This window comes from Ostrinia furnacalis, unplaced genomic scaffold (assembly GCF_004193835.3).
Source record: "Ostrinia furnacalis isolate ACB-3 unplaced genomic scaffold, ASM419383v2 OfSCF1306, whole genome shotgun sequence".
Classification (NCBI taxonomy): Eukaryota; Metazoa; Arthropoda; class Insecta; order Lepidoptera; family Crambidae; genus Ostrinia; species Ostrinia furnacalis.
In genome coordinates, this window is record NW_021131545.1 from 528,939 (window position 1) to 552,383 (window position 23,445).

At 39.1% G+C, this 23,445-nt stretch overlaps 2 protein-coding genes across 3 annotated transcripts in view; both read left to right on the forward strand.

The window, feature by feature from the left end:
• The first annotated feature begins 231 nt into the window (after positions 1-231).
• On the forward strand, positions 232-16,649 carry Etl1 (SWI/SNF-related, matrix-associated actin-dependent regulator of chromatin, subfamily a, containing DEAD/H box 1). The gene is made up of 15 exons (XM_028303838.1): positions 232-575; positions 1,751-1,947; positions 2,124-2,455; positions 2,853-3,021; positions 3,753-3,937; positions 4,656-4,849; positions 6,282-6,417; positions 7,543-7,678; positions 8,614-8,751; positions 9,397-9,636; positions 10,306-10,533; positions 11,446-11,657; positions 12,260-12,415; positions 13,382-13,512; positions 14,105-16,649. Exons 1-15 carry the CDS (start codon positions 455-457, stop codon positions 14,179-14,181), a joined length of 2,652 nt encoding a protein of 883 aa, XP_028159639.1. The 5' UTR covers positions 232-454; the 3' UTR covers positions 14,182-16,649.
• A 2,572-nt stretch (positions 16,650-19,221) lies between these two features.
• The window catches only part of LOC114352294 (calphotin), a 30,516-nt gene continuing 26,292 nt past the window's right edge, over positions 19,222-23,445 (forward strand). For both annotated transcript variants that reach the window (XM_028303833.1, XM_028303835.1), the window contains exon 1: positions 19,222-19,385. The gene's annotated coding sequence lies outside the window, so the exon portion shown is untranslated. The remainder of the gene's footprint in view (positions 19,386-23,445) is intronic.

Consider the following 23,445-nt stretch of genomic DNA (forward strand, 5'->3'; position numbering starts at 1 on the left):
TTAAAATGCTTTGCACGGTTTGCACCTTTACATTTAACTTGTAATCCAATTCTTGTATTGGGTTGGGATTCATAATATTTTAAAATCGAGATATCTAATATACAATTCAATTAGAACCGGAAAGTCTATTGGCCACTTCTCTATTTTGATTTTTTTTGCCCATGATTTGAAATTTTAATTTGTCAATGAAGGGGTACCCTCGTGTTGATTGGCTAAAATTTATTATACTTTACGCTCATTGGTGGATTCTCTTGCTGTCATTTTTGTTACTGCATTTCATTGGTTCCACAACACTACATGCAGTGTCGCGGATAAAAATGGCCGTGGTGTTGACTTCTCGCGCATTGCTCTCGTAGAGTGGTATTTTTTCACGTAAAACTTTTCCAATAATTATCAAAGAACTTTCTCTGTCTTGGATATCAACTCTTAACATATTCATAGTTTCTTTGCCAAGATGTCGGACGGTAATAGCCCTAGTATGATAAGTTATTTGAGGCAGTATAGGTTTCAAAGAAAGCCGAATGAGACGGGGTCTAGCGATTCCGTAAGAGTTGTGGCATCGTCTTCGAATTCCCGTAAGTACCATGATTATACTCACTGCATTTAATTATCATACGTTCTGTTGACGAACTCTTGCACCACGAGGGGTTCAGACCCTATAAAATGACCAAGGCTATTTTTTGTGTTCATGTGGTTTTTTCGTGTGGTATTATGTTCATTAATTCTTTTCATTTCTCACGCCGCTTAATGTTTAGAGTTTTAAATTATGAACTTCGAATAAGCTACAGCAGCACTACACAGCCTTTACAGGATTTTATATTTTGCTATAGAAAAAAGTTTTTTTTCCAATGTTTGCCCCAATATTTTCTCACCAAAACTTATAGTATGCCCTACATATATGGATTTTTACATAAAAACCAGTCGGTATAGTTGCATGTATATCCCATAATATATGAACCCTCTAAAGCAAATATGTATAGAAAAAACTTGAAGTCAAATTAGCAACTAGAATACCACATAAAGCTAGCTTGGTTTGAGCCTAAAACCATTTTTCTGTGCAATCTTACAGACCCAAAATCATGGTATTTTTCTAGACTTGAATTGGTAAAAATCAATAAACAGTTGTATTGATCACAGTTCCTATTAGCAAAGAATGTGAGGGAATAATGTTTTGAGAGCTCATAAAAATTGTGCCAATTGATTGATTAGTGGTGTCAATCAACTCAATTTACTTATTGAAATATTATTTTAGTATAATATAGCTTGACACACACATTACATGATTGAAGATGCTCCCTTTATTGCCAAAGATACGTAAATAAAAATAAAAAAGATTTATTTTAAACACACAGTTTTAGGTATTTTTACAATTGTTATATAGTCTTGTTAAAATAGTTGTCAGAATTGTAGGGCTAGGCCGAGCTAGTTGTTGCCTGCTGCTCTCCTAAGGCCGTTTTCTGACTTGCCGGTGCGGCAACAGCACGACATCAGCAGCTTACTAAAATATACTCTATGAAGCTTACCAAGCGTATTTGTATTTCAAAGCCTTTATGTGTATTTCAATGGAGCGTTCCTGATTGAGTCTGTGCCGCGCCAATCAAGAACGCTCTATTGAAATACAGGCGCTCGGTAAGCTTTTGATACCGCATATGCCGAGCGTGTAGATGACATGCCGCTGCCTCGCCGACAAATCGGAAAGCGGCCTAATGGAAGCACTTTCAATATTTATAAAAGAAAAACAACTTTTTAGAGCAACACATCAGAATGCCAGCTCCCAACGTTGTGAGGAACCCTCCTGTGGTCTACAAGCGTATCAGGATCCAGGATTCCGATTCCGACGATGCACCAACTCCAGTGAAGAAGCCAGCCGTCATGGAACTTACTACTGCCGTCAAAGAGAGGCGGTTTAGAAACATGCTGGAAATGTTTCCTGATCTCCCACCAGTAGTAAGTTTTTCGTCAAGGTTTATTGAGTAACAGTACTAACAGTCTCTTCCTCAATTAATTTGAAGTCTTACACTGAAGAAGTCCATTTCCATAAATAGGCCAATTAAACCTTAAAAAAGACAACTGAATTCTAAATTAAAATAAAAAGACATTATTTAAATTAATATTTTTTTCAGCTTGTAAAGAATACACTCGTAAAACATGGTTGGAACGAGGAACGTTCCAGGGATGATCTACTCAAAGTCGATCCTGAAAGCGATGACAAGAGTACCTCGTCCTTCTTCGCTGCAAGCAGACCGAGTGTTTCAAACAATCCTCGCCCTGCTAACGGAAATATGGGAATTATTCGAGTCACAAGTGGGGGTCCTTCGACTCAAAGTGGGAATGGGGGTATGGTGGCTCGGAAACCTTATGTTGCTAAGAGTGTAAGGGTGAGAAGGGGCAGCAGTGGCAGTGAGGATGAGGATTATGGTGTCAGAAAAGGAAAGGACGACAGGGTCTATGACAGGTAATGCTTACAATTTTTTTAAATCGTAATTTTTATTAACTCTTGACTCTAACTTAGATGAAGCATATGCTTTGTGTATGTCTGCTAGCAGCTAAATTAGAATATATATTATACATATAAAGTCTATTCAGCACAATATGGACAAGAGTAGACATGGCTATCTTAAAAATATGCTGAACAGGCGCCCGCTCAGCAAAATCGCGACATGACACAAACGTCATGTCGAGAAGCTGGTTTTCAGCGTATATGCTAAACTATGAGAATGTTGACAAAACAGCAACGTCGCGCGTCATGCTTTTCGTTTTTTAATCAGCCTCAATAAACTTTAAAGTCAAAGTGACTAACTGGAGGCCTACTAACCCAGGAAACTTATTAATAGTATTGCCTTCTCTTTAAGTGACGACTCTGACAACGAAATAACCGATGATCTAGTGGGCGACAAGAAGAAAGTGTTTGACTTCCTCAACACTAGCAATATGAATGAGTTATCACTGCTCAGTGGTTGCTCACAGAAGAAGGCTGAAGCCATCATATCACAGAGACCATTCAAGGGTTGGTTGGATATGGTAAGTAACTTTTTTCCAACTTATTAATATACAGACTGTTAGCTGTTTACAGACAATCTAATTTATCCTGCATGTATAAAACAATACTATTTTATTTGCAAATTGAAACTGCGAAGTCTAGCCGGTTCTTTGTTTTACATAATTTAGTTTACAAAATGCTCTACTTTTTTATGTGTTTTGACCATGTTTTTCTAATAATTTTTTTGATAAATCTAATCACTCAGCCGCCGTCACCATAACAAAAACGAACACGTGGTGATTAGTAATCTACTATGCGCGGGCGCTTAAATACGTAACGTCTGTTATGAAATTTGATCAGCATGTTCCTTTCTGGTAATGCAGAGTATGCTGATTCTTTGCATGAAACTGATCGCTCATAAAACCCCTTGCATATTATGTAAAATGTGTTATCGAAACAGTATGTTAAGCTTAGGCGCAGACCACCGATTTTAGTTGGCCGATAGTTGGGTCGGTCGTTAATCAGTATGGAGATGTATGAAAGTGCTCACATTACACCGATTTTCTATCGGCCGTTTCTTAATACAAATTAATATCGGGCCCAACTATAGGCCAACTGAAAGTCGGTGGTATTATTATGTTGCTCATTAGCCTGCATACAGGGTTTGACGTTACGACGTTATGTTCTTGTGGGTCCGACTTCCATTCCGACTTTATTTGCGCATAGCGGTGTGCCCAGTGTGGTAAAGAATCAATTTATCATTCATTTACAGGTAGAAAAATTCAACAACAACAAAATGCTAAGCACAGAGCTGCTAAACTCTACGCAAGAACTGCTAACCACAAGGAACAATATCCAGCGGTTGATGAAGAAGTGCGTAGGGCTCGCGCAACAGTTGGAATCGGCCGTGGCGGCAGGCGCCGGCCGCCTGAAGCAGCCCGGCATACTGGCCCCCAGGTGAGACAATAGTGACGTCACATCCTTGGTAGCTAACCTAATGAGATGCCTTACCTACTAAGTTCACAACTCCAGTACTTGTCAAGTGACTGTACCACCACCCTATAGATGCAGCAGCTGATGATCTTATTGCGTATCACCTAAGAATCAAACCCAAAAAGAGTCACTGCCACTTACCACTGTACTATGGACGTGTAGCTATGGAAATCATTGAGGGAGGCCTATGTTCAGCAATGGCTGGAAAGATGATGATGATGCTATCAGCTGAGGCACACAAAAAGTGCGTTTCCTGTTAGAAAGTGTAATGCAAGTGGAATTTTTATGGTAAATAATAAATTAATACCAACCTAAAAATACAGTCAAGAAATCTATTGCAAATATTTGAGAAAGGACTCTTTAAATGCTTATTTGTAAGAGCCTTTTTAACAAATGGTCTCTCAATACCTAATATTAGAATTAGACCAATGAGGGCTATCGTTTTTATACTTAACAGTTGGCATCCCTGGCGATTGACACGACCTTACTCGTACAGTGGCGTTATCTTGATGAGTGCAAATGCGATAGTCCTCCTACCATTTTAGCGCTCACAAGTTGGTGCCACTGTCTTCGCTACTAGCAAGTGACAGGACCTTACTCTACAGTGGCACTAACTGGTGAGCGCTAAAACGATAGACCTCATTCCGATGTACATATTTAAAATACTACTCTCTCGTTGCAGTCTAAAACTAGCCCCTTACCAGCTGGTCGGTCTGAACTGGCTGGCCGTCTTACACAAGCAAGGAGTCTCCGGAATCCTGGCTGACGAGATGGGGCTGGGGAAGACAGTGCAAGTGATAGCCTTCCTCGCACACTTGAAGGAGACCGGGCAGGCTAGGGGCACGCATTTGGTTGTGGTACCCGCTTCTACATTAGGTAAGTGAACAGGGTGTCCACATTCTGGAAAGTCAGGGAAAGTCAGGGAAAAGTCAGGGAAGCTCATAGCAGTCAGGGAAAGTCAGTGAAATAGAGGGGTCACCTGGAAAGTCAGGGAAACATTGAGATTTTGTCTACCAATACACTGTTTGTCTCCCGAAATTTGTCAGTGATTGTAAAATGAGGGATTTAATTAATTTATGCTCTAGAAAGACCTTTGATCTTGACTATCGAAGCATTTTTTTTTTCAGGTTTGGAGTGATTTACATTATGACTTTGTTTTTAGTCATAATTATATTACTCCTTTTTAGTTTTTTATCTAATGAAGTGGATTGATCTAAATTATGACATAATTTTGTTCATAATTAGATTACTTTCATACAGTTTTTTTTTCAGGATTAGAGTGATCTATGTTATGATTTTTTTTGTCATAACTAGATTACTTCTTTTTGTTTTAATAGTTGTACTTTTTTGTTTCAGTAAAATGATATATTTTCTATTGTCGATGTGAAAGTGCAACTTATAACTTATGTTTATTTATATATTTTTTTAATTATTTATTGATTTGATTATTGAGTGCAGACTAGTNTCATAAGGTGTGTCAATTTTCGTTGAATTTCATCATTTATTGTGTAAGTTAAAAAATAATTGAGATAGATTTTTTTCCTTATTTTTCCTAAAGTAGTCATGACTATGTCCATCCTGTGGCGTCGGCTTATCCTTGAATTTTGGGACACGTTGTATACATAGTTGGTCAGGGAATTTTGAAAAAAATGTCAGGGAAAGTCAGGGAAAAGTCAGGGAATTTTTTCGAACATTTGCAGTGGACACCCTGGTGAATTATGAGGCAATATAAAACTATAACCATACCATACTGATATAAAATTCATGTATTTTTTACTAATAATCTTAAAATGCGCTTATACGCGTTGAAGTATTACTTTAACGCTTCCACTGCTACAGGACAATAAATGGGCCAGTGCTGTAATATAATAAGTGTGAAAGTAACTCCGTCTGTATAGTATCTATTTACATTAAAACTTTAAAACACTGAACCATTTAAATTAAATTTGGTACAGAGATAGTTTGAGACCCAAAAAACTAGGCTAATCTGCAGGCAAAAGTTAGTTTGGTGCGTTCTTTTATCAATATTAAAACTCTTACTTAGGATAATATTTTTAATATGTAATGTAATCTAATTCAACTCCTTTAAATAATAATCTGACCACGCATGCTTTAAAAACTCACTCTACAAATAGATAGCACTTTATTGTGCACCACACAAAACAAAAAAACAAGACATACACAAAAGGGACGGGACGGCTAAATATAGGCGGTCTTGATGCGCTATGAAGCGATCTCTTCCAGACGACTGTCCTATAGACAGTTTTAAAAAAAATACACGATTAATATTTTCAATTCTGTCCTGCAGACAACTGGAGCGGTGAATTATCCCGTTGGTGTCCCTCGCTGAGAGTCAGCAAGTACTACGGGCCGCCGGAGGAGCGGAGGCAGCTTAGGATCGAATACGCGAGGGGATTGGACAACTATGACGTCGTTTTGACCACGTAAGATCTGCTGGCTTTTCATTTCTATAATATAAACAAGAAGCATTTGTATAATATAAAGTTGCACAGCGTGCTATGGAGGCAGAGAGAGAGGGCTATGCTTGGTGTTTCTTTGCGAGATCGAATCAGAAATGAGGAGATCCGTAAACGAACCAAAGTCGCTGACATAGCCCGACGGATTAGCAAGCTGAAGTGGCAATGGGCAGGGCACATAGTACGCAGAACTGACGGCCGATGGGGCAGCAAGGTTCTGGAATGGAGGCCGCGTACCGGAAAACGCAGCGTGGGACGTCCACCTACAAGGTGGACCGACGACATCGTAAAGGTAGCAGGGAAGCGCTGGACGCAGACCGCTGCCAATCGATCAACATGGAAAGCATTGGGGGAGGCCTATGTTCAGCAGTGGACGTCATATGGCTGAAATGATGATGATGATGATGAAACAAGAAGGCCCAAAGTAACCCAAAGGGCGATAGAGCGTGCTCTGCTCAGAGTTTCCCTGCGTGATCGAATCAGAAATGAAGAAAACCGCACGAGAACCAAAGTGACCGACATAGCTCGCAGAATTGCCAAAATCAAGCGGCAGTAGGCGGGGCACATAGCTTGCAGAGCTGATGACCGCTGGAGCAGAAAAGTTCTAGAGTGGTGACCACGGGCCGAAAGACGTAGTGTGGGCAGGCCTCCACTAGGTGGACCGACGATCTGGTGAAGGTCACGGGAGGTGCCTGGATGCGGGCGGCGCAGGACCGGTCGTTGTGGAAATCCTTGGGGGAGGCCTTTGGAACGAATGTAAACAAGTAGATTACGACCTGGCCGTATGCGCTGGGGCATCAAGCAAGCTAAGCGTAAGACGTCCACTCACAAGACGGACAGATGACTTATAAAGGTTGCACACTAGCGCTGGCTGCTTCCAGACCGAACTGGAAATCACTGGGGGATGCTTATTCAACAGGGGACATCTTATGATACTACTACTTTGCCTGGCCCATTCCCATTTTATTTGGGGTCGGCCCTCCGCGTCATGTGTCTCCAGGCGGCTCGGTCCTGGGTTGTCTTACTGTTAACTTGGGCTTCTTTAAGGGGACATCTTGATATGATGATAATAATTCATTATTATCTTCACAGGTACACGATGGTAAGCAGTTGTCCCGAGGAGCGCAAAATGTTCCGCATAACACCCATGCACTACGTGGTGTATGACGAAGCTCACATGCTCAAGAATATGTCCACGCTGCGGTACGATAACCTGCTCAAGATCAAAGTAAGTACTTAGTTTAAAGGTGCATATAGATAGAGATGTATAAATAAATTCAGCTGGTGTTCCTCCAAGGAAGCGTATGACTGTTGCTTACCGTTCGCTTTTCGAGCTGCGTCGTTAAAAAATAACAACCGAAAAATAAAAATAACGTGCCGAAAGAAACGGATCATAATCATATCATCAGGCCTGTTCATCTCCGCGAGTTTACATCGAAAACAAAACACGCACGATGGCCCACCTACAGGATACTATTCGACAAGGCCTCCCATACGAGCGAACATTGACTCACGCACGCGTATTCTTGTGTATGTTGGAAGAAAATAAAGAAAATGGTGTACTAAATACTGTGCAGTATTTAACTGCCTAAATAATAATAAAAACACAGAATGTACTTTTTTAAGTTGCCTCAAGACACTGAGAGGTAAATAAGTAGTTAATATTATTCATGATAATTCATGTTAAATCATGTATTTCCTCCGCCATTTTCCGCAGTTTGGCACCTCACGTCACATCATTTTACCGAAGTCAGCCCTATAGCTTCGGCGCAGTGCCGATCACTGACATTTGTCAACAAAATGGTGCTTGACTCTTGAGACAGGCTAAATTACACCATATTGTTAATGACATTGAGCATACATTTTTTTAAATACCTTCGCGAAGTAAAACTTCTGTACGTAGTACTTATTATTATTCTGTGATATCATTTATTCACTTCGCAATGTTACATTACGAATCATTACGATATACAAATAGAAACAGATGGTACATTGTAGGTATATCGATACGTAATTTTTTTTTAGAGCTAACGTGGAATAGTTGTCAGCTATAAAAATAGTTACGATCTTTTCTATTTGACAAGATCAACTTTCAGAGGTCGAAGGACTTATCGAATTTCAGTTTTCCATTTTTGATTAAAGTTTTTGTATCTATCTATCCAGTCAAAACACCGCCTCCTGCTGACGGGAACGCCGCTTCAGAACAACTTGCTAGAACTGATGTCGCTCCTCTGCTTTGTGATGCCACACATGTTTTCCGGAAAGACCCAGGACCTTAAAAACTTGTTCCAGAAGAATTCGGTGAGTTCCACTACTGTCAACCCTTAATCGATCGAGAAAGTTAAATTTTATCGTTGTTTTATCTAAGCGAAGGTAAGTTCAAAATAATGTAGTTATTAATTTATCACTGGTTAGTCGATGCTTAAATAACTCTTAATATGGCCAATTTGCCGTGTGGTGACGGCAGAGTAGACTACATTACTCTTCCCGCGGGTGTCGTAAGAGGCGACTTAGGGACTACACATCAGAGAACGGGCAGCAGCGCTCTCTGAAAAACATCAATCTTTTAAACTGCGATCTCCAACCCGCCTGCTAAGCGTATGGATTATGGTAAAACCCTCCATTATAGTGGAGGAGGCTCATAGTCCAGCAGTGGATTGTAAAGGGTTGTTGATGATGATGAATATGGCCAATAATAGGTTGTCATACATCAATATTTCCATCTCAGCTTCATCGATGTAGTATCTATGTGTGCAATATTGATAGTTGTAAATATGGAAATAGTAACGTAAGGATTGATTAGGGCAATCGCTCATGCTATCTGTCGTTTACAGAATGAGTGAAAGAGACAGAGTCAAAACATAGTGCCTCAGTTATGAGCCAAACTAGCTGGCATCGTAAAAACAGCCTTCCCACTATTTAATTACGGTGTATTTTCCTTCACAGAAAGCGAAAACCACAAAGAAAGCAGAAGGCAATAAAGAGGATGACGTGCCAGCATTCGAACAGAGCCAAATAACGCAAGCGAAACGGATCATGAAGCCGTTTGTACTTAGGAGGTTAAAGAGGGACGTCTTACAAGACCTGCCTCAGAAGACAAATCACACGGAACTGTGCCCTATGTCGAGGAAGCAAGAGGCGTTGTACAAAGATCTGATCGCTGGTTTCTCGGCTAATGATGGGACGGTGAGTCAGCCTTTTTATTTATTTAGAAGAATTGAAAGAGTAGTGTCTCAAGACTAATATAAATTATTTAATTTTCCGCTGATGACGAAAATTTACCTTTACTTCATATGGCGTGTCCACACATGCCGCCGGCTTTCAAAATGCCTTGCCAGTGTGCGGCATGTGTGAATGCGCCATTACACTTGAAAGTCATACACTACCTGTTATTTTTCTCGCGCTTTATGATGGAGGGAAGTCGATTTCGAATTACTATATTTTTTCGATTCAATTCGTTGCGGGTTCCAAGACAGTGTCAGAAAATACTCAGCCTTCATTGGTTGGGTTTGATTGGATGACAAACTGTAGATGCAAACTACAGTTAAATCTTCTAAAACCCGGTCGCCGAGCACGTAGAATTTCGTCCAATGACCCCAAGCTACCCATCCTTATCGCTCGCGCATAATTGTATTGCTGTCGCGCTCGCACACTCACTGCGGGCGCGGGTCGCACAGTCGCGACAGAAATATAATTACGCGCGAGCGATAAGGATGGGTAGCTTGGGGTCATTGGACGAAATTCTACGTGCTCGGCGACCGGACTATACCACTGTAATTTCTGTAGTTTCGATTAGAGCCGGCATTAGTTCCCATAGCTGTTCTTATAGAAACAAAATTCTTTCAAAACCAACAGATCCACGCCACCACAGAACACAGCGGTATGTCCATGATGATGGACATGCGGAAGTTAGCCAACCACCCTCTGCTCCTGCGCTACCACTACAAGCCAGAACAACTGCGGCTTATAGCGGCAAGACTAGCACGAGACTCCGGCTACAAAGAGACTAATGAGCAGTACGCGTATGAAGACCTGCTGTGCCTGTCCGACTTCCAGATACATCAGCTCACGCGACAGCATGCGGTTAGTGGTTTCTACGATGTTTTCACCGGAATGGTCTAAAGTGCGGTCGGCGAGAAGATAGAATTTCGTCCATTGACCTATGGCTACCCATCCTTATCGCTCGCGCGTGATTATTTTGCTGTCGCGACTGTGCGATGCGCGAGCAATGAGGATGGGTAGCTTGGGGTCATTGGACGAAATTCTATCTGCTCGGCGACCGGACTTTATGACCTTTTCAGCCAAAAGCCCATTGTTGGACAAAGACCTTTTACCTCCAAGTATTTCCATAACATCTGATCCTGCGCTGTCCACTGTTGCACAAAGTCTTCCTCAGGATTTCCAAGGAAACCGATCCTGCTCGTTACAGATATGTCAATTACTGTTGTTCTCCTACGGATCTCCTCATTACTGATTCTATCAAGCAAAGAAAACCCTGATAATATCACGATCCATAGCCCTTAGGGTGGCTGGAGTTTTCTTTCTTTTGAGACCCACGGCTAGTAAGACACCAGGTCTCAGCCGTATTTGATAATTAGCAATGAGGGCTATCGTTTTTATACTTAACAGTTGGCACCCCTGGCGATTGACAGGACCTTACTCTACAGTGGCGCCATCTTGATGAGTGCAAATGCGATAGTCCTCCTACCACTTTAGCGCTCACCAGTTGGTGCCACTGTCTTCGCTACTAGCAAGTGACAGGACCTTACTCTACAGTGGCGCTAACTGGTGAGCGCTAAAACGATAGCCCTCATTGGCACTGGTCAAAAACCTGTTCTGTTCACAAGATCTCGAAATCTTCCCAGTCAAGTTCAATTCGATGATTGACCTCTTTCTCTAAGTTGAATCTACATAACTGCACCCCTCGTCCCAATACTTATTCGTCTGCAACCGATGATTTGGCGCAAAACTCATTTAACCTTTCTGATCTTCCAGTGTATACGTACCTTCGGCGTCCCCGAACACCTAATTCTAGACTCTGGCAAGTTCGAGAAACTTGATGAAATGCTGCCTCGCCTGAAAGCCAACGGTCACCGGGTGCTGGTGTTTAGCCAGTTTGTCATGATGCTGGACATCTTGGAGCCCTACCTCGCGGCGCGTGGACACCGGTACCTAAGGCTGGACGGACAGACGGCAGTTACGGAACGGTATTTATCTATATTTATACTATTGAGTTGACATAAGTGTGAACTGTGAACATTTTGTGAAGATGGATGTATGTTTGTTACATGTGTAAAAGTACTGATTGACTGATGACACTTTCTATAGATGGATTTTGATGACATTTTACACTGTTATGGCATATTTTCACTGGGTATTCTGTCTTGCATTCGAGTTGCGGAATTTCTGTAACGCGGCGATGATTCAAAATCATCACTTGCAGAGTCACGATCTCCACAGAAGGAATTCATTTACCCAAGCTGTTATCGGTTCTTCGACAGAAAGCCTGTGAAGGTTGAATAGTTCCGGGGGATAGGTTGCTTCGTTACTGTCTTAGAACCCGCAACTATTTAAACAGAAGAATGAGTTTTAAATATAATATCGATTTCCCCTTATTGCAAAGCGGGAAACAGATAACTACAAAGGTATTATCACTATTGGGCACAGCTCATTGCTTTACGGACTTTTGCTGATTGAATAAGGGTCAAATGATTATGGTAATATATTCCACAAAGCCATATAAAAAGTTAAGCTTATTTAAGAATGAGATATCATCTTTTTCTCATTTATTTTATTAATTTACTTCCAGACAAGACTTAATAGACCAGTACAACTCGGAAGACATCTTCGTGTTCCTTCTATCAACGCGAGCGGGCGGGCTCGGCATCAACCTAACAGCGGCCGACACCGTCATCATCCACGACATCGACTTCAACCCGTACAACGACAAGCAGGCCGAGGACAGGTGAGTTGGGGGTGCTCTTGGTGAACTTAGAAAAAGGGTAGTCACCAAAGAAGAGGGTAGTCAACAAAAGGAGAAAGAGGGTAGTCGACAAAAGGAGAAAGAGGGTAGTCGACAAAAGGAGAAAGAGAGTAGTCAATAAAAGGAGAAAGAGGGTAGTCGACTAAAGGAGAAAGAGGGTAGTCAACAGAAGGAGAAAGAGGGTAGTCAATATAATGAGAAAGAGGGTAGTCAACAGAAGGAGATAGAGGGTAGTCAACAGAAGGAGAAAGAGGGTAGTCAATAAAAGGAGCCTAATAATAATAGTAAACAAAAGGAGAAGCTTGTAGAGCTTATGGCTGTTGGGGCAGAAAAGTTCTCGAGTGGCGACCACGGACTGGAAGACGTAGTGTGGGCGAGTCCCCAAAGTATATACCTAGATGCGGAAGTCGCAGGACCGGTCGTTATGGAAATCAATCGGGGAGAGGCCTTTGTCCACCAGTGGACGTCACTTGGCTGAAACGAACGAACGAATATGTGACTTTGAAGAGCGTAGTCAACCAGAGGAGGAGATAGACTGAAGAACACTTCATTACATCCTTATAAATCTATTAAAAATGTTATAGAAAAAGAAAAGCCAACCAAGTTATTTTAATACCCATCACCGTGGATAAAGCGACTCACTATCCACCTCGCCCAAGAAACGTCAATATGACAAGTCAAACGTAAACTGCGGCAGTTTTTCCAACTGGGCCAAAATTATATCATAACGGAGGGGGCGCCACGATAAAATTTTTAATCCTAAAAAAAGTTACTATGCTCTAGATATTGATTTGCGAGTAGATGTGTTCAAAAAACCAACTGGGCGTTTCACAAAGCGCCCCCTTCTTTTCTTTTGGCGCTTCTAATCTAGGGATCTGTGCCTGGAGTGGCATGGCGCTATTAACATACATAATATGAAACACATCTAATAGTTAATTCCGCTTGCAGGTGCCACAGGATGGGGCAGACGCGGCCGGTGACGATCTACCGACTGCTGAGCGCTGGCACCATCGAGGAGGGCATCTACCAGGTCGCCCAGGAAAAGCTCAACCTGGAGAAACACGTCACTGGTGCTGACGGTCAGTGCCGCTTTTATTTCTAACTAGCTTTTGCCCGCGGCTTCGCTCGCGTTAAGATTCATACAAACTTTCATCCCCTATTTTATCCCCTTGGAGGTAGATTTGATTAAAATCCTTTCTTAGCGGATGCCTACAGCCTGGTCCGTGAGCACGTAGAATCCCGTCCAATGACCCCAAGCTACCCATCCTTATCGCTCGCGCGTCATTATGTTGCTGTCGCGTTCGCACACTCACTGCGGGCGCGCGTCGCACAGTCGCGACAGCAATAATAATTACGCGCGAGCGATAAGGATGGGCAGCTTAGGGTCATTGGACGGGATTCTACGTGCTCACGGAGCAGGCTTTAGCTTATTGTTACATTCTTGGGTTATTGAACCGTTTCACCAGTGGTTTAAACCGGTGGTTGGCTGGTGAGGCACAGAAGCACCCGCTGAAAACCAGTGTCGAGGCACGCGTACACGCATATTTTGATTAATTCTGAGCGGGCACCTTTTTATCACGAGATACGTTAATGTTATAACATTTACGTATTCCTATAGTAGGTAACGTCAAAATGCCTCGTTATATTATAAACTTCCATTATGTTTTTCAGAAAACGACGCTGCTGAACAAAAGAACGTCGTCCGCCTACTATCAGCCGCACTCGGTCTGACCACGCCCAACAAATGATTGCCGGCCAAAGAGCCCGCTGCCACTAAGAAGTAGTGCGCGACGAGATCGACTAGTGCGCGACGGGTGTGACTAGTGAGCGACGAGATCGACTAGTGAGCGCCGGGTGTGACTAGTGAGTGACAAAACAAACTAGTGATGTTAAAATGGTGATATTGTGCGCGGCTAGTACAAAATGGGTTTGTTGATTTGTAAAGTTACAATTAAATGTGTTTGATGGCTTGAAACTTGTGACAGTTTTTGCGATTTTTTTATTTAAATGACATAAGCTATTATACCAGTTTGTTGTAAAGTTAGTAATAATTATTTATATTTACAATGAAATTAATCAAATAGCTTAATAAAATTTTAATAAATTGATATCTACGGTCTGTATATTTAAACGACATACAAAATCTATGTTCGAGATTAAATCGTTTTGAGTGATAACAATACGGACCTAGCACATAATATTGTCACTTGCAAATTGACAAACCTCACGAAAAACATACTCCAATAGTGATAAAAGATCAAACTTTTGTGGTAACCTCTAGACGAATTAGTATTTATAATAACTGTATATTGTAAATGCAGTACAGTGACTGATTCCTAAGCCTAAATCTTGTGGGGCTGCTATGTTGGTGATAAGAAATACGCAGCAAAATATGTAACTAGATACATCTTTGTTTTTAAATTTCCAGTAGTGCGATTCTATGATTTGGATACTTTAAATTTTGAATTTGAATTGATGTCAAATTAGGTGTTTAAAATTGCATGTTATAAGCCTAGTATCAATAAGTTTTAAATGATGACACCAACTGACATAACACACAATATGTCTGCCAATGTCAATGTATCAAATGACGTTACAAAAGGGCTGCCGTCGTTAAATGAGATATAGTTCCAAAATACTGAACTGTCCTATGCATGACATTGACAGTGGGGCGCCACCGTCAATACCGGATCGCTGGTTCCGATTTTTGCTATGTTGGAAAGCATATAGTTGAACGATGGTAGCGCCCCCCTGTCATTGAGTTTGGTGGGTCATCTATAAGTCTATGACCATTATTTGTCACTTAGACACTTACTGAATACTAGCTCTTTTATGAATTGCTGTAAAATATTTAGTAGTAAGAGGACTGAAAATAAAATTCAATATGATTCTTCTCTCTTATGTATAAAACTGCTTTTTGCATATTGAATTGCAGATTTTCAAACCTCATGATATTACTTGCCGACAGTAAATATAATGAAGATATTTTTATAACTTGACTGCTGAATTGATATAAAATTGTCAATGTAAAATATAAATGTATATTTAAAAGCTACGTTAGATGTTAGTGTATATCGATGATGATTGTGTTAAAACAGTATACTTACTTAGTGATAATAAATTGAACTGGTACGTATAAATTCTGAAAGATTAATAAATCCATACAGAGCGTTGTGTGTACATTATGAAAACTCTTTTTTCGTCTTTTTGTTTCGTCCGATAGAAAGACCAAAAAAAAATAAGGAGCTTATCATAAAAATAGATGTAGCTAATTTGGTTGAAAACGAAAAAAAAAACATGTAATATAAGCTGTGTATCCATCTGTATAAACTTTCGCCTCTCGTCAGGATAAGCAAATGACCTGACTGTATTATATACCTGCCCTTATACTGCGAGATGTATACCCTTGATATTATTATAACTTATAAGTGTGTAAATAGATGTATCCCTATTTTCTAATAATTCCAGTTTTCTCAAATATGCTGGCACAAATTCATCCAGGTTGATAAATTAATAAAAAGTTTCTGAACCATTTCTTGAGTATGGAATAATAGTGCGCAATGACACATAGTGTCGCCAACCTGCATTTATTGAAGTCAGCTTGTACACTTAATTAGATTAATCAGTTTCGAGGACAACTACCTAGACGATTATTGCTGTCTTCCTCAAATCCTTACATTTGAGCGAGACAAAACTACTGTAGGTTAGTTAGAATAAGAAATTACTGTGGATACGAATATAATAATTTACGGAAGCCTTCGCCACGAGAGTGATTTCTGATGAATCTTGTAACATATTTTATGAATGTTAAACTAATTTACAGGAAAAATAAACGATTTAATAAATTCCAATTTCTCTCTTTCAAATATGGTTAGCAATAGTGAGACTTAATATTTAGTACTTATACATAATTTTTTAAACTTTTACACATATAAACGTCGTATTTAAAGAAAACAGTTTTATAGGCCTCGAAATACTGCAATAAAAAGAACTAAGAACCAGACTCCAGTACCTGACAAGATATGGCCTGAAAATTACACAAAATATTTAATAAATAAAATGATCTTATAATAATTCATTTCATACTAGCATTTGAATTAGAAGCTATTTAATTTTCTTGCGAAGAGAATAATAAATTGGCACAAATGGGTCTAAAACAATTTAATATACTTAGACAGACTATTTGCTACATATGGCAAAAATATAAATTATTTGGTGAACATAATTTGTAAACATAATGTATATCTCGAATGAATCACTCACTTGCTTTGAAAATAATAAGCTCGTACACTGCCTTAGTGTTGCCCTTTATAAAATGTGTTTCCATTTAGTTTAATTAAGTATTTAGTTGCATTTAGTTAAATCAGTTACAGTATTTTTTATTTGCAATACGAAGGAACTCGCAAATAACATTGTCGTCCTATAGTGTACCACCAAAGCCGCAAAACTTATGTTAGTTATTTATTTGATATTTTCTTAATTAGTTAATTTCCTTTATTATAAGTAGTTGATTTTTAGTTAATTATTTTGTAGTTATGTTTTAGAATAGACATTCCGATTCTGTAACATATCATGTTGTTTTATTTTTGATTTCTTTCTTGTTTTTGTGAATCAATCTTGCATGAAACGTTGACGGTAGATACATACTAACATCTATGCAGTGGTAACAAATTCTATTTTTCTAATGTTCTGCCGATTGTATGTACCTAATTACCTACCTGTAAACAATCACTGTCTAACCATTTAATAACTTAACATCCTGATTATTTATTTCACAGACAAAAATCGGAACAAACGCACAAACATTAATTTTAAAATGTCCATTGACTTTTGAGGAACTAGTCGTATCAGAACTAACAACTTGCCAATTTTTAACGCTCATATTATTTTATCTGTCTGCGTTTGTAAATTAAATAATATTCTCTACTTTCTTAGTGCTGTCTGTTACAGTTATAATATCGGTTGATAACTTTTTACATATCCGGCTCCAATATATTCCCGCAGGCTCATTTTCAATCACGGATTTAAAAATGTAACAAATTAACATTCAGATTTTAGTTACAAAGGTAGAATACCTGTATATAAGACAAACAATGGGTTTAATTTCGAGATCTTGTTTTATCGCGTAATGGTAAAAGCAGCAGTAGTTTTTTGGGATCGAGAACATTTTTTTCTATCCATCTTTCAGGCTTGGAGTACTTACTAAATAAATATTATTCATTGTCACATCTTTGTCTTTCAAGTTGTAACGGCCATATGTTTGTCTCGAAGCGCTGGTAGGGCCCAAAAGATAAGGAGACATGTAAAGTGCCCCATAAGGGCTACCTTTTTCTTTTTTTATTATTTTCTATTGACGTTCATAAGTGCCACTTGTGGTCTAAACTGAATAAATATTTTTGATTTTGATTTTTGATTTTGGTGCGCAAGTCAAAAAATGAAAATTCGACTTTACAGGAGAGTAAATAAAACTCATAAACGCAGATTTTTTGAGTTACGCCCTGTTAAAACTACACAGACGATATGCAACATCCAATTTGCATGCACACGCCAGACGTGACACACAGCCTAGGATATGACAAGGACTGTTTGCTAGGTTGCCTACACACTGTCAACAAAGATTCCAAATACCTACTCCTTTCACCTTAATAATGCCAATGCAACGCGTGGGTATTGTGCCTGAGTATAGATGGATTTGAAACTTATAATGAATATTGTAGCCACTTATTTGAACTAATAGCATACGGAGGTTAACACCCGTATTCACTAACATTACTATGAGGTCTCACAGTGCGCGTGGACGCCCAGGGTGACACACAAACCAATCGACACGATTTGCTGCTTTACTTAAGCAAGCATCGTTTGTAAAAACGGGCATAAATGTTGACCTTCCAAATAAAAAAAAATACAAAATATTTTACTCATTCACAAGTCACATTACAAAGTTTTGAATCTCATCCTTTTAAGTTATACTTTTAATACAGATATGTTTGCAATATGACTTTATAAAAGTGTAGATTCTAGAACCAGCATTAAAACGCCTGCACCCAAAATCTTAGTGACAAAATGACGCACAAAAAGGCTGTTTGCGATGACATCATTTAACATAATCACGGTGTTAGCACAGCACCGTCTGATGCGCTGTTAACACCTAGCCGCAAGACTGGAACTAACACTGATTCAATGGATGAATGGTTGCAGCGCGCGGCCGCGCGTTTTCCAGCTACAGACACAGAAAGTGGCCGCCAATGTTGGACGCTGCCGAGTGAATGCTTGGCCAATATTGGTTATGTTGGGTCCAATATAAACAAAAGAAAAAAGTTGTGTTTGAAGAGAATAATGCCTCGATATCGACTGGAGAATCGAATCGGAAGTCATGTCTTGGGTTCGATTCCCAGTTGGGGACTGTTGGGTCCAATATAAACAAACGAAAAAAGTTTTGTTTGAAAATAATAATGCCTCGATATCGACTGGAGAATGAACCGGTAGTCATGTCTTGGGTTCGATTCCAGTTTGCAGTACGTACAGAGGAAAATCACACTGGTGGTCACAAAAAAAAGACATCAAACATTATGTCTAATAAGGTAAGTCGATAGTGGTTAATTGTTTGGGTTTATGCTCTACTTACATCAATCACTATGTTGATTTGATTTATTAATAATTTAATCATTTTTTAGATTTCTTCTTGGACTTGACCACAAGCACCGTTTGGAATACTTGCAACCAAAGTTGGTCCAAGTGTCCAATGCAAGAAGCGCAAGCACTGTGCTTTGGCACGGCGCGCGCGCATCGGGTCGCGCGACGGGCCCTCGGCTCGCCAGTCGGCACACCGCCCGGGCGGGCGCCACACGACCGGAATCTGCGCGAGCGGCGAGCGACCACGCGAACAAAAATAATTTCAGTGAAATAAACACATTCGCCAACGAACGCTGTAACATGCGAGCGCTAGATTCTGGTAAGTCAACTCTTTGTAAACCAAAAGTCAACTCACCACGTTTAGTCTCTAAAATTAGACGATATTTTCGGACGCGTGCATCGGGGGTGTAGTGCGTTCCACCTTTTCACACCAGCAGTTTTCCCGCGTGAAAATAACTCACTGTAAAGTCTAATTGTTCTTTAATCAGACGGCGCGGGCTCACGCGCCGAATAGAAAGCGGCAGTCCTGATATAATACTTTAATACCTACGTAGGTATGTACGTACATAAGCCGTTAATTTCACCCGCTAAAATAACGTTATAATAAAATGAAAGTGCATTTGCTGCATATTGTTTGGAGTGAGTCGTCGCCGGAGAGATGTCCGCTAATGACTGCCGAGGATAAAAAATAGATTTTCTTGTGTATGCTGGTGATCTCAATAGAGTCCGCGGTCTGATGGCCTAAATACCGACAATTTGTGCTGAAGTGTAGCTGCGTCTGCGTCGGGTGACGCACAGTAGAGTGGAATAGGTTCGGTGATCCAAAACACGCAGCATGCTCGGTAGATGTTTCGCCGCAGGCCTGGCCCACTTTGGACTTCAAAACAAACCGAATACCCGCGTGCGCTGGCTTGAGGCCTCTACAATTTACACAATCCAATAATAATTAATTGAAATACCTTGAACTACTGAGCTCTACATGTAGAGTTTTCCAATTTCAATTCAACCAATGCATTATAGCTACAGCTGTAATTATTCTTTGATGGCAAACGCGTGAAAGAACTCGAGTTATTTTGGCATGCGTTGTTTACCTGCCATATTTAATTACTATGATAATTAACCATTCCACAGATGTATGTACAACGCACGGTGAATCATAGATTATGTTCTGTCGCTTTGCATAATTGCCCGTTTGTTCTTAACGTCGTGTTACACGTAGTTTTCAAGTCAATGTTAGTAATAACTTATAACAGTTGAATAACGGCAATGCAGACTATTCGATGTGTTAGGTAACAAAGGTAGGTATCCACAGCGAGTGGACGGACGGACGGCTATTGAGTGGGGTCAATCACCCCTGAAATTGAGATCCGAGCAACAACGCTATTAGAGCATTTTTAGCGCTGCAAATGCTGTAATGTGGGTTGCATTATCTAGCTTAGGTATTATTCTAGAAGCTAGCTTGTCTGTGAAAGTGTCGAAATTTAAATTGCGTTACTAACATGCTGTGAACCTCAAAATTGGTTGTGAATTTTCTTTTTGTTTCACAGAAATAGTTTTTAACATGTTTTTCAGGCAATTTATTAACTGCAGTAGGATTTAGAGAGAAGATAACAATTTATGTTAAATTTCGCGCTATTTTTTGACTGAAATTGATAGCCATCAGCCATTATCTATTCGCAGTAAGAAATATCATTTTTTGAAAAATGTAGGGTCGTTAAACTTTCAAACAATGACTTACGCTTACTATTCAAAGACACAATTAAAATTTTTAAGCACTCACTTTCGTCTTCATTTCGAAATCATCATAAACTCGTATTTCATTTAATGAAGTAACAACTAAAACTGAAGTAGGCTACGCAATTAATATTAACTGTGAAAGATATAAAATAAAACATCTATCACTGTGGAAAGTCGCATAAAATCAAATGCAATAAGCATTATTGATGAAAATTAACATTAACTGTATAGGTATGTTATGTTACAAAATTTTATAGTTTTGAGTTACAATAGAATTACATAGTTTTATTTTCTTATTAATCATAAGAATTATACAAATCATGTTTCTGTAAATAGGTACCTACATCATTTAAAAAAGAGTTAAAACAATTCAATTTTATGAAAGAATTTTTAAAAACGGTCCAGTAGTTTTTGAGCCTATTCATTACAACCAAACAAACAAACAAAGTTTTCCTCTTTATAATATTAGTGTAGAAAATCAAGAGCGATGTTGTTAAAGGCGTAAAAAACTTATTTCTGCAAAAACTATTTATTCGCTCGCACTAAAATCCTGCTTGTACGCATGTATCAGTAGGATGTGTAATCAATCATTAAATAATGAAAAAAAAACAATTAATTGATGTCAATTAATTTTGTGCATTATTTTCCTTGGCTCCATTTATTATTATTAACAATTAAAAATAGTTTCACGTGTTCGTGATCGTTCATGTAGCAGCATTAAATAAATATTAAATAAACGATTTATAATAGGCATTCATGTAAACATTATTCATTTAGAAAAGCCTACAAGTGTTATAAAAGTTACGTATCAGTTTTTCTGCATTTTAACATTTTTATGAGTAGGCACTTAGGACCCAATTAGTAACAATTAAGTAATTTCTTGATTATTTGCTTTTCATCTACTCTTAACTCGTGCAAAAATTAATGCAACAAGCAAATTAAAATAAAATCACATAATTTTAAGAAAATTATGTGTAATCTATTTAACCTATCTATTTATTTGATGACTTTGATGATGGCAAATACCAATTGATTCGGCAGATTCAGGTCCAAATAGTTCCAAAAGTCAGTCAGTGCATGTTTTGGTCGTGTCCTGGATAACTCTACATTATCATCATCATCAGATTCTTATTAAGCTAAAGAAATAGGGACTTATGCCCGTTTTCACTATCAATCCCTAATTTTTAAGTTACCCCTATGTAAACAAAATTCCTGTTATGTGTTCACTGTTCAGTGTTACCGTAGGGGTCACTTAAAAATTAGGGATTGATGGTGAAAACTAGCATTACAAGCTTACTATTATCTCAATCTAAAGTACAGACAAAGCTTTTGTTTCACAATGAACAGTTTGAAAAGTGAAGACATGTTTTTGGATGTAAACTAATTCTTAATCTCGCACACGTGTTCCGTACGCACTTTGTTAAAAGTGAAATAGTCGTAAACGTCACGGTTAAGCGTATTCAGACTCTAATTAACACATAATTTGATAATAAACTCTTGTTTCTCAAAATTTTAAGACAAATGTGATTACCTACTCACTTTATTGTAGTAAAGTTTTATAATACTCATTTTATACTATGGTTTTAGAACTCTACAATGTAAAGCAGTTCTCGTTTTTGATACATATTAAGCCTAGTTGTATTTTCCCTCGTATGTATGACGAAAGAAATATCCTCCCTGACAATGGCAGTGGTCACCTTAGAATTATGGAGATGGATGACCCAAAGCGGACCATAGAGCTCTAGTTGAGGTGGGAGGAAGAATGAATGGCCCCCAAAATAAAGACATACTCGTAAATGTTTTGCTTTTAACAGCCAGGATATTTTCCTCCCGAAAAGATTAGGTTTGTTTCCTACTTCAGTTCGTGAAATTTTAACAGCCTGAAAAAAAATTATCTGCTCTGAAGGATCATGGTTTATCATTCTCCCTTAATAGCGTACTCTCTTGAATTCTACAATTACAACGGGGTCTATTCTTACACTTTAACACCTACTGAAGTCATAAGTGTGACACAAGGATAGCTTGGTAAACACAGGCTGCGCAGGCGGCGCGTGGGCCGCGGAAGGTGCGGCGGCCATGACAGTAACCATTTGAATATTATTGGACCTGGACTTAAGTAACTTTCAAAACTAATAACTTTGAGATCAACCAAGCGTACCAATAGTTATGCGACCAAGTTCCTTCTGGATTATTATACATAGTTACTGCTTGCTTGGGTAAGTAAGTCCCTCACAATTACGAAGACTAAGCTACCTACATCAGCGTTCTTGATCTTCAAAAGATCGTACATTTTACATTACACACACAAACTTATTAGGATTAAAAACTCTTATCAGGGCACTATATGTATTATGCGCCCTTCAAAGCTTGCATCACCACCACATCAGGACGTTGGCTAGTGGTGATGATAAGAAGAAGTGGCGGAAGAAATGCAGTTGCCTTTGTTAGAATGTTTAAAGAGAAAAAAAAACTAATTTGGTTGTATCAAAATGTTAAGATCTCTGCGATATTGTCGTATAATAGAGATGATCCCTTTAAACGTTATATCCCAGTTAATACAGATTGAAAGAGAAAAGAAAACGCCTGAAAGATTATTTCTTTCAGTTGAAGCAAATGAAATTACATCTTTTGATATTGATAAA

Coding starts and splice junctions, on each gene's coding strand:
- Etl1 (XM_028303838.1), top strand. CDS start 455: ATGTCGGACGGTAATAGCCCTAGTATGATAAGTTATTTGAGGCAGTAT. Junction 576..1,750: donor GGCATCGTCTTCGAATTCCC/GTAAGTACCATG, acceptor ACAACTTTTTAG/AGCAACACATCAGAATGCCA. Junction 2,456..2,852: donor GACGACAGGGTCTATGACAG/GTAATGCTTACA, acceptor CTTCTCTTTAAG/TGACGACTCTGACAACGAAA.